The sequence below is a fragment of the Eumetopias jubatus genome, unplaced genomic scaffold (assembly GCF_037043125.1).
Source record: "Eumetopias jubatus isolate StellerSeaLion01/CBP00866 unplaced genomic scaffold, mEumJub1_p1.0 scaffold_9, whole genome shotgun sequence".
In the NCBI taxonomy this organism is placed as follows: domain Eukaryota; kingdom Metazoa; phylum Chordata; class Mammalia; order Carnivora; family Otariidae; genus Eumetopias; species Eumetopias jubatus.
The window spans coordinates 97199408-97215014 of record NW_028274815.1 but is presented as its reverse complement, the minus strand read 5'-3'; the positions used below and the strand labels follow the sequence as shown (position 1 = coordinate 97215014).

The following is a 15607-nucleotide window of genomic DNA, read 5'->3' as shown; positions in this document are numbered from 1 at the left end:
AAACATACACCAATATGAATAGAGTAATGTAATGAATCCCTATGTACCTTTCATCTCGCTTTAGCAGTTAACTGCTAGCAGTCTCATTTTATTTAGACCCCTGGATACTTTCCCCCAACCCTCCACCCATCCCACCCCTTGGATTATTTAGAAGGAAATCTCAGGCATTAACATTTAATTCTTAAACATCTTAGTATGCTGGGCACCTGGGTGGCTCAGTCAGTTAAGCGTCTGCCTTTGGCTCAGGTCATGATCCCAGGGTCCTGGGATTGAGTCCTGCATCGGGCTCCCTGCTCAGCTGGGGGAGCCTGCTTCTCCCTCTGCCCCACCCCCCACTCGTGGGCTCTCTTGTGAGCTCTCTCTCTCATAAACAAATAAATAAAATCTTAAACAAAAAACATCTCAGTATGTTAATTTTAGGAGATAAGAACTCTTTTGTAGCCTAACTGTGATGCCATTCTCACGCTGAAAAAAAAAAATTAACTCCTTACAGTCACACATTGATCTGATTTTTTTTAATCTAAAAAGTTTTAGGGGCGCCTGGGTGGCTCAGTCGTTAAGCATCTGCCTTCGGCTCAGATCATGATCCCAGGGTCCTGGGATCGAGCCCTACATCGGGCTCTCTGCTCTGCAGGAAGCCTGCTTCTCCCTCTCCCTCTCCTTCTCCCTCTCCCTCTGCTTGTGTTCCTTCTCTCGCTGTGTCTCTCTCTGTCAAATAAATAAAATCTTTAAAAATAAATAAATAAAAATAAAAAGTTTTAGTGAGCTTTAAAATTTTTAAAATATAATTGAGAAAAAAATCAAATAGTATTGAAAAGTAGAAAGCCTGACAGTGTCCCTCTCCCCCACACCTACACCTGTGCTTTTTCACTCCCCACAGTAACCACTGCTATCTCTTGTGAATACTTTTGGAAGTTATTTCTGCATATTTAAGCATTTTTATTGAAAAAATAAAGTCATACTATAATACCTGTTCTCTATTCCCTCTTCCCCTTACGAGGATACCTTAGACATCTTTCCATAGCAGTACATGTAGATCTACCTTCTTTTCTTTTTTTCATTGTATCCCATTGAGTGGCCTTAATATGGTGATATATAATAGGCCATTCCCCTGTTGATGGATGTTTTGGTTACTTCTACCTCGTTGTTGTTATTTTAAACAATACTACAGTTGTACACATTTGTGTGTAAATTATTTGTGAAAAATTCCTGGAAACAGATTGCTGTATTGAAGGGCATTATTTATTCAGAATTTTAATTGGTGTTGCCAAATTACCCTCCAAAAAGTTGTAATAAAATGTATGCCTTACTAGAAAGGCATGAAAATACCCATTCCCCATATTCTTGCTGAGCATTACCAAACTTTTAATGTTTACCAGTTTCGATAAGGAAAAGATAATACTTAATCATTTAAATTTGTGTTATAATCCCTTTTTTAAGAAAGCTCTAAGTCTTAGTTTAGGGCATTCATTGAACATTTCTCTATTTTGAACATGGTAGCAAGTTCACAATAATAAATTAGCAAAAGAAGCGAAAGCTGAGGTATTTATTTAAAATTTAGGTATTTATTCTTTCCTGGCAGCCTCAAAACCAACTTTAGATCCCATCATTACTGTTGAGGGCCTTCGAAAACGGGCCAGTCGGAATCCTGTGGAATCTGCCATGGAATTAAAAGAGAAAAGGTCTCGTACTCAGGAAGCAAAGGACATTAGGAGAGCCCAGAAGGAAGCGGCTGGTTTTCTTGACAGGAGTACTTCTTCGACTCCAGTGAAGTTCATAAGCCGTGGCCGCAGGCCAGACGTGATTCTAGAAAAAGGAGAAGTGATCGACTTCTCATCCTTGAGCTCCTCTGACCGGACCCCTCTGACCAGCCCATCTCCTTCTCCATCTCTGGATTTCTCCGCCCCTGGGACCCCCGCCTCTCACTCGGCCACACCCAGCTTGCTTTCAGAAGCAGATCTGATTCCAGATGTGATGCCACCACAAGCCTTGTTTCATGGTAAGACTTGCCTTTCTTGCATCTTTGGTTTCATGTGTGGGCCATGATATAATGCATGTGTTTTCACCTCGTGGGCAGTGTGCCCTACATTTCTTCTTTCCTCAGTCCTGATCACACTGTCTTGTGCTCTGCACAGATGATGATGAGATGGAAGGTGATGGGGTCATAGACCCAGGGATGGAGTACGTTCCACCCCCCGCTGGGGCAGCAGCGTCCGGGGCAGTAGTCGGGGGCAGAAAGAAGGTCAGAGCGCCGGAGCAGATAAAGCAGGAGGTAGAGAGTGAGGAGGAGAAGCCCGACAGGATGGACATTGACAGTGAAGACACAGATTCCAACACATCTTTGCAAACCAGGGCTCGAGAGAAGAGGAAGCCTCAGCTGGAGAAGGACAGGAAGCCTAAAGGGCCCAAGTACACCCCTGTGAGCATCTACGAGGAGAAGCTGCTCCTGAAGCGGCTGGAAGCTTGCCCCAGTGCGGTAGCCATGACGCCGGAAGCTCGCAGACTGAAGCGGAAATTGATTGTCAGGCAAGCGAAAAGGGATAGAGGATTACCACTTTTTGACTTGGATCAAGTTGTTAATGCCGCTCTTCTGTTAGTTGATGGGATTTATGGAGCCAAAGAAGGAGGAGTTTCTAGGCTTCCAGCTGGACAAGCCACATACAGAACGACCTGTCAGGACTTCAGAATTCTTGACCGATACCAGGTGAGATTCTGGGACCAGTAGTGGAGGTGGGGCAGGGAGCACCACGGAGTGGGCACAGCTGTGCTGGGGCTTAAACTCCTGAGTGATTCTGGGAGAGAGAGAAAACAGTAAGGGAGAAAGATACAAAAATTGCCGGGCTTTATGTTTTGAAACTATTCATTATGAATACCCCTTAATACATCTGGGTTTGTTTGTTGCCTATTGGGTGTTCAGGACAGAGCCTTGACATTTTCTTTGTCTCTCCTAGTCCCTGGCGGGTACTGAGTTTGCACATGGTTTGTGTCATAGCTCTGAGTGACACTTTTGTGGAGGGCATAGGATATGCCAGACCATGTGCTGAGCAGGCTCTGAGGACACGTAAACATCCGTGTAGGTAGGAGACCACACATAAGAGTAGATGAGTGCATGTCATCGCTGCTCAAGAATATCCAGAGGAATCCAGGTCTGTGAGTGCTCCCAGGAATAATTAATTCCACTCAGAACTTCAAGAATACACCTTTCCACAGCAGGAATGAGAGGTCTTATTTTCCTGAATCTTTGCTAGCTCTTGGTCCTAAGTAGCCTTAAGTACTTTTGCTAATATGATGGCTGTGAAGTGAAATCTTATTTTTTATTTATATGTCTTTGTTTACAGGTGAGTTTAAAACATTTTTCATGTTTCCTAATTGTTTCTCTGTTGGTGAATTGCCTATTTGGATTATTTGCACATTTTTCTGTCTTCTTTGGAAACTAGTGGGCTGATACTGCCAGTGTTCTGTTCTTATTCTGTAATGTACCATGTGTGGGGCTTTTTCTTCCATTGTGTTGGCCATGTGGTGTGTGGGCCCTTTCAGTTTGACACTCTCCTGGAATTCTGGAACATCTTCTTCATTTCCTGTCTTCTATTTTCTCTCTTCTGTCTTTTTAGAACACACCTATTATCTGGATATTGTACTGTCTAGACCAAGGGTCGTCGGGCTTTCTGTAAAGGGGCATACAGTAGATGGTTCTGGCTTTGCAGCCACACAGTCTTAAGTTGCAGCTACTCTACTCTGCTGTTGTGTGAGAGCAAGATATAATGGATGGGCGTGGCTGTGTCCCAGTGACACATCATTTACTACAACAGGCCCGGTCTGGCCTGTGGGGTATAGTTTGCCAACAACCCCTACTCTAGATGGATCCCTTAATTTTTTTTTTCCTCCTATTTTCTATCTGTCCTGGGAGGTAGTAACTTGCCGGCCTGCACCCTAGGGGTGAGTAGGGAGGGCCGGGAGCCTATCATTCAGCTGGCAAACTTCCCTGAGGCTCCCTGTTTTCAGTCCCACCCTTGGCTGTGCCACGAGGTCCAATAGTCCAGAATCTCTGCCGAGCTTCTCCGGACAGTCTAGCCTTCTGCTCATGGAGGGAAAGACTGTTTTTGGATGTGGGCAGTGGAGGTGTAATTGGAGGCTTTAACCTCTTAAGAGACTCTCAGTCCATAGTCCTCTTGCCCACTCTAAGTATTAGCAGGACCCATTGCTTTGCTGTCTTTTCCGAGGCTCTGCCTGTAAATCATGCTGCTCCTGGCCTGTCTTCACTGCTGCCTTAGGCTCTGGCTCTCTGGTCTCAGCCGTTTGTCACTTACTCATCCACTTTCATCACAGTCATCTCTCCTCACCTTTTCTTTGTTCTTTTGGGTTTGTCTTTTTAATCCCTATACTTAACTTTTTAAATTGTGAAATGTGCCCTATAACTATAGAAGAATACGTAGAACATGTCAGTATAGTTTATAGATTAATAAAATAAATGCTTCTATATCTGTCTCTTAGGTTAAGAGGCAGGGAGCCTACTTCTCCCTCTCCCTCTGCCTGCCTCTCCCCCTGCTTGTGCTCTCTGTCTCTCTGTGTGTCAAGTAAATAAATAAAATCTTTTAAAAAAGAAAGAAAGAAACAGAACATTACAAGCACAATGGAAATTCTGTATACTGCTTCCTACCCCCACCACTCCCCCCCCCCACCAAAGGGAGCCACTCTGAGTTTTTTTATGTCACTTTTAGTTTTAAAAAAGCTAAGTAGGAGGCACCCGTCTAGCTCTGTAAGGACTTTGCCACTATTCGAGGGAGGCTTCCAGGAGAGGGTAAGCTGAGCAGTCTCTCTGGGTCATTGTTGTAGAGTGAATTGTGCCCCCCCAAAGAATGTATTGATGTTTTCGCCCCTGGTACCTGTGAGTGTGACCTTGTTTGGAAATAGGGCCTTTGCAAATGTAATTAGTTAGGATGAGGTCACACTGGAGCAGGGTGGGCACTTAATCCAATATGACTGGTGTCCTTATAAGAAGAGGAGAAGAGACACAGACAGACCCAGGGAGACTACCATGTGATGGCTGGAGCAGAGCAATGTGTCTATAAGCTAAGGAACACCAAGGATTGCTGGCACCACCAAGAGGTAAGAGAAAACATGGAGTAGATTCTTCTTTAGAATATTCAGAGAGAGCATGGCCTTGCTTGACCCCTTGATTTCTGACTTCTGGCCTCTAGAACTGTGGAAGAATAAGTTTGTTATTTAAGCCACCAGGTTTGTGGGCCATAGATATGGCAGCCCCAGGAAACTCACACAGTCATGTTCTGGCTGCAGCTTCTATGACCCCTTTCTAGAGAAGTCAGTGTTCAAGGTCATTAGGCAGTCCTGGGAAACATAAGGCTTACCACAGTCTGAGCATCAGGCAGGGCTGCAGTGTATATTACACAGAGTGGCAGAAATCTGGGCAGGGGCAGCGGGGCCCTCTATTTCCTGCCTCCCAACTGATGTGCTTCATTGTCCTCTGCTGATCCAGGGAGTGGGCGTGGAGGGAGTAGAGGAGTCTGAGAGTACATGGTGATACCCAACTGAGCACTGATGAGATTCTGGGCTACAACTCCCTGGGTTTAATAGATGGTCCAGTATTTACCCAAAAAATACAAATATATGAACTCAGAGGGATATATGTACCCCTGTGTTTATTGCAGCATTACTTACAATAGCCAAACTACAGAAGATGGGTTTTATATATATATATATATATATATATGTATATACATATACATATATATGTATATAAATACACATACACCACGGAATATTACTCAGCCGTAAAAAAGAATGACATCTTGCCATTTGCAACAACATGGATGGAGCTAGAGAGTATAATCCTAAGCAGAATAAGTCAGAGAAAGACAAATACCATATGATTTCACTCACATGGAATTTAAGAAACAAATGAAGGGGAAAAAAAGATAAATCAAGAAACAGACTCTTAATTATAGAGAACAAACTGCTGGTTGCCAGAGGGGAAGGCGGTGGAGGGAAGGGGGAAACAGGGGATGGGAATTAAGGAGGGCACTTCCGATGAAAAAAATAAAATGACAAAACTAAATAAAAGATGATGTGCTGCAGCAGGGACTTAAGATGATGGCCTCGGTGTGCCTGCCCCTCGAGTGACACTTGTCACTCAGTAGTGGTCCAGGGACCTCCCTTCACTAGAGACTTACTCGCCCTTCCTCTGTATTTAATCTTTAGTTTCCTGTGCCTCTCAGCTTCACCTTTTTGTAGGTTTACCCCCTTGCTTTCATGGAGCGCATTCTTAGTGGCTTCTGGAGGAAAACTGCCTGGGAACTTCAGCCAAAATCCCACGCCAGCATTGGGTAAAGCTGAGAGACACCTGAGCAGTACTGGAGTGGTGCTTTCCCATTCTGAGGGAAAACGAGGCTCAACCTGGATATCTGTCTCCAGACCCATTATCTGGGAGCATCCTTTGATGTGGACCCCCACTGTCTCTTCCTTGGGGTCTTTCCCCTGGGCCAGTCTTCCAGTCTTGGAACCCTGGTTACCTCCTAGGGTCAGGGTGACCCTAGCCTTCAACTTATGGGACTCATACCTCCACGCCATGGGAGCTGCCCTTCCCAGAGAGCCAGTTATACCTTCTCTAGAGATGGGACATCCAGACATCTGTGGGGAGGCAGCCACCTGGCAGCAGGGGGATGAGGGTCTGGGGATCGAACTGCAGTGCACACAGCTTTTACCCGCTCCTTATTCTACTGCCTCATTTTTTCCTAGCTCCAGAGGAGTCTGGTGCTGCCCCTAGGTTTTAGGAGGATGCTGCAGTACAGATTGGCCTGGTTCTCATCTTACCCAAAGCCAGCTTGGAATTTTGGCTTTAAAGCAGTTAGTATTTGTCCATCTGCTTCCCAGATGTTTCTTCCCCTGATCTTTCTATTTTTGTATGCTTCTCTTTTTTATTTTTTTTTTAGGCTGATTCTATAGTTTTAGTGGGTTTGGGAGGGGATAAAATTGTGTGATTAATCCCCCATCCTAACCTGGAATTTTAGTATCACTTTAATGCAGTTACACAGGGGAGCAGCTGTCAGTGCACTTGTTCCATCCATACTCCTTCCTGTTTTCTGATAAATACAGTCATAGCCATAAATGTCCCTATAATACTGCTTTAGCTATGACTTAGGACCTTTGAAATGATGTGAGCTTATTATCAATCAGTACTTAGCAGTTTGTAATTTTTCTCATTATTTCCTCTGTAATCCGACTGACTTAGTGCTTTTTGCTTTTTTTTTTTTTTTTTGGTTTTTAGATATGTAGGAACTTTTAATGTCTCTTTTAGTAATTGATTTAATTTCTAATCAGATTATGTTGTGGTCAGAAAATAGTGTATATGAAGTTGATTCTTTGCTATAAAGAAAGTTACATGCTCTATTTTTATTCTTTTTGTAGGTCCTAACTTATGACATATATTTCTTTTTCTCTGTTAATTTTTTATTATATGTGCTGCCGAAGTGAGCACTGTTAATTTTTTAGTATTATCATGTGGTCTTTCTTCCAAATAGAATATTTTTGCATGCTCTTATCTGTCTTTTTTCTTTTGTACTGTTTATTTAGATAACAGTAAACCTCACTAAATTGTTTACTCTTATTTCCCATCATTTCTTCCTAGATTAATTTTTTATCAGACTACTTCCTTTAACAGTTTTTTATTTTTATTTATTTTTTAAGATTTTATTTATTTATTTGGCAGAGCAAGAGACACAGTGAGAGAGGGAACACAAGCAGGGGGAGAGGGAGAGGGAGAAGCAGGCTTCCCGCTGAGCAGGGAGCCCAATGCCGGGCTCAATCCCAGGACCCTGGGATCATGACCTGAGCTGAAGGCAGACGCTTACTGACTGAGCCACCCAGGCACCCCAACAGTTTTTTAAAATATGGTCTTTTTGAGATTAATTTTCAATACCTGTATGCCTAAGATTATCTTCATTTCACTCTTGCATTTAAATGATAGCATAGATGGATATAAAATTGTAATTTTATTTTTTCCTTCAACATTTTGAAATTATTTCTCCATTATCATCTTGCATATAGTGTTGCTGCTGAGAGCCTCACTGTTGGTCTTATTCTTGTTTCTTTGTAGGTAGTCTCCTGTTTTATTCTCCCACACCCTGGAAGCTTTCAGAATTTTGTCTTCATTTCCAATCTTTAATTTTATTTGTGCATTTAAAAGTTTTTTTTTTATCTCATTTATCTTGTTTGACAGAGCTTCTCCTTCAGTCACAGGTGTCTTATATGCTGATTTGTTGTCAAAAACCACTAACCTCTGTGCTTCAGAGCCAAGTACAGCACAAAGACAGAGTTTGGGATAAAAAGGAACAATAGCTTATTGCTTTGCCAGGCAGAGGAGGCTGCTGCAGGCTAAGGCCTTCAAAACTGCAAGCCGGTCCCAAGGAGGGGGCTGGGAGTTTTATAGGGAAATACAGGATCTAGCTGGTTTTGACAGGTATTGTGTATGTGCTGCCAACCTCATTGGACATGTCTTCAGGATAGTATCGGGTTCCTGAAACAAAAGGCTAGGAAGGGAAGGGGAATGGTTGTGCAAGAGAGGAACAAGGTGACTTTAAAAATCGAGCTTCAGGGTGCCTGGGTGGCTCAGTCGTTAAGCGTCTGCCTTGGGCTCAGGTCATGATCCCAGGGTCCTGGGATCGAGCCCCGCATCAGGGTCCCTGCTCAGCAGGAAGCCTGCTTCTCCCTCTCCCACTCCCCCTGCTTATGTTCCCTCTCTCGCTGTCTCTCTCTCTCTCTGTCAAATAAATAAATAAAAATCTTTTAAAAATAAAATAAAATTGAGCTTCACTGAAGCATTAGTGCAACCATTTTGATTTTTGTTCAACTTTATGCTTTTAAGCGGTTTCATCTTGACATTTATTCTGCCTTTGTTCTCTGAGCTTCCCGTATTTGTGGTTTTGGTGTGGTGTCTGATTAATTTGGCAGAATTCTCAGTCATTACTGCTTCAAATATTTCTTCTGTTCCTTTCTTTCTTCTCGTTCTGGTATCCCTGTTATGTGTATTTTACACCTTTTGTAGTTGTAACACAGTTTTGGATATTCTGTTCCATTCTGGTTTTTTTAGTCTTTTTTTTCTCTTTGCTTTTCAATTTTGGAAGTTCCTCTTGTCAGGTCAGAGGTTCTTTCTTCAGCCCTACCCAGTCTACTAATGAGCCCACCAAAGGTGGTTCTTCATTTCTGTTACACTGTTTTTGATCCCTAGCATTTCTTCTTGATTCTTGCTTAGCATTTCCATCTCACTGCTTAAATTGCCCATCTGTTCTTGGGTGTTGTCTAAGAGAGCCCTTAACATATTAACCATAGTTGTCTTAAATTCCCAGTCTAATAATTCCGACATCTCTGCCATGTCTGAGTCTGGTTCTGATGCTTGCTCTGTTTCTTCAGACGGTGTCTTTTGCCTTTTAGTATGCCTTGTAATTTGTTTTCGAAAGCCAAGTATGATATCCTAGGTAAAAGGAACTGTGGAAAATAGACCTTTAGTGGTATAGTGGTGAGATGTAGGGTGAGAAGCGTTCTGTGGACCTTTGATTAGTTCTCAGTCTTTTAGTGAACATGTGTCCATGGGCTGGTGACTATCACAGTGCTTCTCAGATTTGCCTACCCAGTTAGGTGGTGTGGAATAGCTGGCGGGAGCTGGAGGTGGCTAGTTCCTTTTCCACAAGTTGGTTAGGTTCTGATAAAACCTAATACGTTAGGTTCTGGTATAATAGTTTCTCTTGACGGCAGACCTTGTTAAGAAGAACAATGGACTCTTGAGGTATTTTCAAAACAGCTACCTTTTCCCAGCTGGAAGCCTGAAGACATTTTTCTTTGATCCTTACCGTGAGAACCTGGTAGAGCTCCTGGAGGTAAAAGTCACAAAAATGTGCCCCCCCCCCCACACCCCCTGGAGTTTTTGTCTCCCCTTTGTCCACACTGTGCCTCCATCAATTTGTCAGTTTGTTCCTGGAGGTTTCTACTCTGCGAAGTAATGCTTCTCTGTATCCACCTGTTTGTCTTTACAGTTTGGGGGGAGGAGTAGTTTGCTCTGTGATCACAATTCTCTGATGGATCTACAAAGAGTTGCTGATTTTCAGTTTGTTCAACAATTTACTTGTTAGGGTACAGCGACAGCTTACATTCTCCTTATATGCTGGACGGGAAACTGGAAGTCCTCTCACTTGCTCTTTAATCTGGGAAATTCTTCATCATTGCTTCTTTAAATATATTCCTCTTTTATTTTTTCCCCTCTTTTATGGACTTCTAATATGGGTGTTGACACCATTCATTCTTTCCTTTATCTCTTCCTTTGCCTGTTTGAAGAGATCCTCAATCTGTCCCTAACTCATTCACTGAGTGCTTTATTTCAGTGATTATGTATTTAATATCTAGTAATGAATAAGAGATTCTTCATAACTACACTCATTTCTGTTTCCAAGTTCCTTTATTACCTTGGAACCTATTTATTATGCTTTTTTTTTTAAACAGTCTTATTGAGATACAATTCACATACCATACAATTCCCCCATTTAAAGTGTACGATTTGATGGTTTTACTGTTTTCACAGAGTTGTATAACCGTAATCAATTTTAGAACATTTTCGTCACCCTAAATGGTTTAGTTGTTACTGGCCAACCCCCCACAGCCAGCCCACGTTAATCTACATTCTGCCTCTATGGATTTACCTATTTTGTTGGACATTTCACATAAATAGAATCATATAATATGTGGTCTTTTCTGACTGCATTCTTTCACTTAGCATGTTTTCACCAAGATTCATCCATGTTGTAATATATATTAGCACTTTCATTCCTTTTTATGGCTACATAGTACCCCATTGTATGGATGCATTTTGTTTATCCATACATCAGTTGATGGACATTTGGGTTGTTTCCACTTTTTGACTCTTGTGAATAATGCTGCTTGAACATTGGTGTAGATGTCTCTGTGTGGACATAGGTTTTTATTTCTCTTGAGTATATACCTTGGAGTGGGATTGCTCAGTTAAATGGTAACGTGTTTAACATTTTGAAGAACTGCCAAACTTCTCCACATTAGCTGCACAATCTTAACATTTGCACCAGCACTTTATGAAAACCTGACTTTTCCACACATCCTTACCAATATTTGTTGTTATGTCTTTTTGATTATAGCATCTTAGTGGGTGTCAAGTGGTATCTCATTGTCGTTTTGGTTTGCATTTCCCTGATGACTGTTTATTTGCTTTTTTAAAAATGCTTGACTGTCTGGTAAATTAATTCTGCCTTTTCCAGTACAGTTTGTTTACTTTGTTTTATTTTATACTCTTTGTTGACATATCTTGAGTTTTTTTCCTTGTGAATGAATATTCTCTTGGTGTAACCAGGTGCCTTTGCTGGTGTATACACCTGAGGGAGGGGCAAAAGTCTGGTTCCTAGCTTGTCCTCTTGGCAAATTGAAGTCTCCAGCACTCCAGGTGTCCTGCTGTGACCCCTCCAGCCGATGCTTGCAGGCAGAGTTGATTGGCAGAGATCCACTAGAGCAGAGCTTGCAAGAGGAAGTGTACTGACTAGGAAGTGCCCCCATCCCCATCCATGGTAGAAAGCCTTTCTCTGCCCTAGGCTGCCCTTTGCTGCCTCCCCTGTACCTCGCCACCTTGGATCTCTCCCGAGGTTTCTCATAGCCTTTGTGTTCCATCTTCCCTCTCACTTTTGTGGTGTCTTTCAGAATGGGTTTGGGAAAGGGACCCAGCAGCCCACCTAGTGCTCCATTTTGTTTAGAACTAGAAGTTAGAAGAAACTCATTTAATATTTTCCAAACTTACTCGACTTTGGGATGCTACCCTCCCCCTGCCACCATTTTGTCATTCAGCAGACCTAAGTTGAGTACTTCGTGTGTGCCAAGCACCCCTCTAGTTGGGGATGCTGCAGTGAAGTAGGGCAGAAGGTGCCCGCCTGATGGAGCAGTGCGGTAACAGGACTAACTTACTAAACAGGATCATTTCCTGCAGGGTGGGTGCTGTAGTGGGTGGGAGAGCAGAAGGCAGCAGTACCACTTGGAACAGTGTCCCCCGAGGTAGCACTCGACCCCATCCATCCTCTCCACAAGGAGGAGCCGGGCTGAAGAAGGTTCAGGGCAAAAGGCCCAGGGGCAGGCCCCAAGGCAGCACAGTTTGGTGTGTGAGGCTGGAGCATAGTGGTGGTGGAAGAAGTGGGTGGGAGATGAGGCCCCAGAGATAACAGGTAGATCCTGCAGTCACAGGTAAGGACTTTGAATTGTAAGGGAAGCCACATAGGAGTTTTGACCAAGGGAAGTGAATGTATTTGTTTTTAAAAGAAGCATCTGGCTCTGTGTGGAGAATGGGTGGCAGTGATCCAGGCAGACGTTGCGGGTGGGCTAGGTGGAAAGAAGTTAGGGTACTGGATGACATCTGTGGAGTTCCACACAACTCACCTCGAGACATGAACCAGATCGTCCATCATGGGCCAGTGGTTCAGTGATCTGTTGCTGCATTGCAAACCACTCCAAAACTTAGAGGCTTAAAGCAGTGTTTAATCTTCGGGATTCTGTGGGTTGACTAGGCTCAACTGGGTGGTGGTTCTACCCCATGTGCTGAAGGCTGAGGTCATGCCCGTGGCTGCCTTTAGCAGGGAGCTCAGTCAGGATCAGAATGATCAGGATGGCTTCTCTTCCTCCAGAGCCCATCTCCATGTGACCTCTAGACATTCTGGGGTCTAGCCTAGACACCATGGCAGCTGGACTGGAAGAGAGAGAGAGTGGGAGCTGCTGGTCCTCTTAAGAACTGGGCTCAAGGTCCCAGAATGTTACTTCTGACACTTTGTCATTGGTCAAGGCCTGTCCCAAGGCCCACCCAGATTCAAGGGGAGGGAATAGACTCTGCCGCTTGACAGGAGGAGCCACACGTCCCCACGGGCGCGGGAGGAAGTGTTGAGGCTATGTTTGGAAACTATATGCCATTGCTCTGAATTTCCCTCTGAAACCTATTTGAAAATCCTGGAAGAATTTCAAAGTCATCCTTTGAAAGTTTTGGTGTCCAGTTGGGGAAAGTAATGAGAGCAAATTATAAAAGAAGGAATTCTTGCTCTTCTTCCAACAAAGTTATTTTCTAGGCTAAAGAGCAAACGGACTCTCCAAAAACAACTCAGGTTTCTAAACTTCATCCAGCCCTTGGCAAACCACTTTATAAATGTGCCTTTTAATCTTCCATCTGGGCTCTTTGCTGTAAAACCCTAATTGCACATGTTCTGTTCCTACACGACTGAGGGCCCTGGAGCAGCACTCCCGGAAACAGACATCTCTGTTCGGGCTCCCAGGGTGAAACCTACCTGTTCTGTTTGGACACCCACCTGCAGAACCCAGAGCACCTCCTCGGTCGACCCCTGGGAGGGCCTCTCCGCTCTCGTGATTTGTCATAGGGACAACTGTCTACATCAGTCCTGCTCCTGTCAAATATACCCAGTGGAATAGAGGCCTGTTTTACTAAACCCATACGCAGGGGCAGCAGTAGTCAGCCCCTCCCGCTGTGTGGATAACAGACTCCTGCGGCGTGACCCACGTGTTGAGAGGTGTTACTAGGCAGAATGCAACCTACAGAAGCTGTAAATCCGGTGCTCAGTCCTGCATTCCACTCACTTAAAGGACTTAAAATTTTTAAGTAACTTTAAAATGTTTTAAATTATTTCAGTTTTATAAACTGTTAGAACCAGCATTGGTTTTTCGTATCTGATTTTATGAGAGGTACCTATGAGGTTTGTATGGAAATTTGAGCGTTCCAAGTAGGTAATACAAAAAGACCTACTTTCCGACACATAAAAATGTCCTACGTACTAATTATCCCTGTGAAATTAAACCAATCCTTTGAGTGACTTAATTCCTACATAACCAGCATTTCTTTCTCCTAGACTGCCTTGCCATCCAGGAAGGGGTTTCGGCACCAGACCACTAGGTTTCTGTATCGTTTGGTGGGATCGGAAGATCTGGCCGTGGACCAGAGTATTGTCAGCCCTTACACTTCTCGGATCCTGAAGCCTTACATCAGGTACACGGAGAAGAGCTGTGATGTTGAGTGTGTTGTGAGGAAGGGCATTGGTGGCTTCTGCACCATGGTCCCCCACTGGAGTGAGTCCAGACCCTCCCCTGGGAGCAGGCATCAACATGGACTGAGTCTGTGCTCCGTGTCCAGTCTTATCCTTGGCTTGTTTCGACTGTAGTTTTTGGGGTTTTTTTGCAGAAAGGACAGTCCTTTGAAAGAGGCAAGAATAAGTTAACTCTGTTAGATTTCATTATGAGTATTATACTCATTGTGTTTCTTTTAAGTTTTTTTAATATTTTATTTATTTATTTGAGAAAGAGTGAGCAAGAGAGAGATAGAAAGAGAAAGAAAGCATCAGCGAGGGGAGGGGCAGAGAAGCAGACTCCTCACTGATCAGGGAGCCCGATGCGGGACTCCATCCCAGGACTCTGGGATCATGACCTGAGCTGAAGGCAGACGCTCAACCGACTGAGCCACTCAGGCTCCCTCTTTTAAGTTTTAAAGTTGTATATATTTAGTAATCTGCAAAATGAAAAAAATTGGAGAGACGTCTCAGTTGGGCTTACATCTGGGGATGATGAGTCTTGTTGTCTCGGCAGTGCTGTGGAAGCTGAGCTGACTAGAGAGGCCCCCCGGTGCTGTCTTGAGAAAGTGTGTTGTCTTCTTGACGGTACTTGCTGCAGAGTCACGTGATCCTCCTTGCCCAGCACTGCCATCCACCAGGACTGTGAGAGGCAGTGTGCGGGCCTGCCCCCGAGGCCCTGGCAGAGCTGCACCCTCCCTCCCTGGGCTCTGTCCTGGGCCAGAGCACGCAGGCTTGAATCAGGCTGCTGTTTGGTCCCTCACTCTGTTCATGAAGGCTCGCCACCAGCACAAGTAGGGTTCCTGGCAGGTGCAGAGGGCAGATTTTAAATTTCATACCAGAAAAGTAGCAGGCTTTCAAGTTGTCAAGCTATCTGCCATAGAAAGTAGCACAAGTTAGCTTAAAATTTCAAGCAGAGTAAAGAGTTTATGTGAATCACTTGGCTAGGAATGATATGGAGTATTTTTCTTGACTTGAGTTTGTTTTTTTCTGCGATCCTGGAGGCGTGATTATGAAACAAAGCCACCCAAACTGCAGCTCCTGTCACAGATTCGTTCCCACCTGCACAGGAGTGACCCTCACTGGACGCCGGAAGCCGAGGCACCTCTTGATTACTGCTATGTCCGGCCAAATCACATCCCAACGATCAACTCCATGTGTCAGGAGTTTTTCTGGCCTGGTATGTTCCCCTCCCAGACTAGGCAGATCAGTTTTCTGTGTAGTTCGCTTTAGTGATATTTTTAAATTAGTGTATGTCATGTGACTCTAAAATCTTTACTCATGATTTCATTTAGTCTGTCTCTGCTAACATAGAAATAGTAAGATATGAACACATCTTTCTTCCTAAGATCAAGAAGCCAGCAATTAAAGTAATAAACAGTATTTTTGTATGTTTCTCTTCCCTGTCTGTCTCTGCTTCCAGAATAAAAGATTCATCCTGTTTTGCCTCTACATATGTTTAGGTACCAGGTAGT

At 43.8% G+C, this 15607-nt stretch overlaps 1 protein-coding gene across 4 annotated transcripts in view; it reads left to right on the top strand.

Annotated features, from left to right (window-relative positions):
• Positions 1-15607, top strand: part of KAT14 (lysine acetyltransferase 14) — a 34115-nt gene that overhangs the window by 12903 nt on the left and 5605 nt on the right. For all 4 annotated transcript variants that reach the window (XM_028112953.2, XM_028112955.1, XM_088026695.1 and 1 more), the window contains 4 exons: positions 1583-1999; positions 2136-2704; positions 13920-14056; positions 15137-15312. In XM_028112953.2, coding sequence (XP_027968754.1) covers positions 1583-1999; positions 2136-2704; positions 13920-14056; positions 15137-15312 — 1299 coding nt within the window. The remainder of the gene's footprint in view (positions 1-1582; positions 2000-2135; positions 2705-13919; positions 14057-15136; positions 15313-15607) is intronic.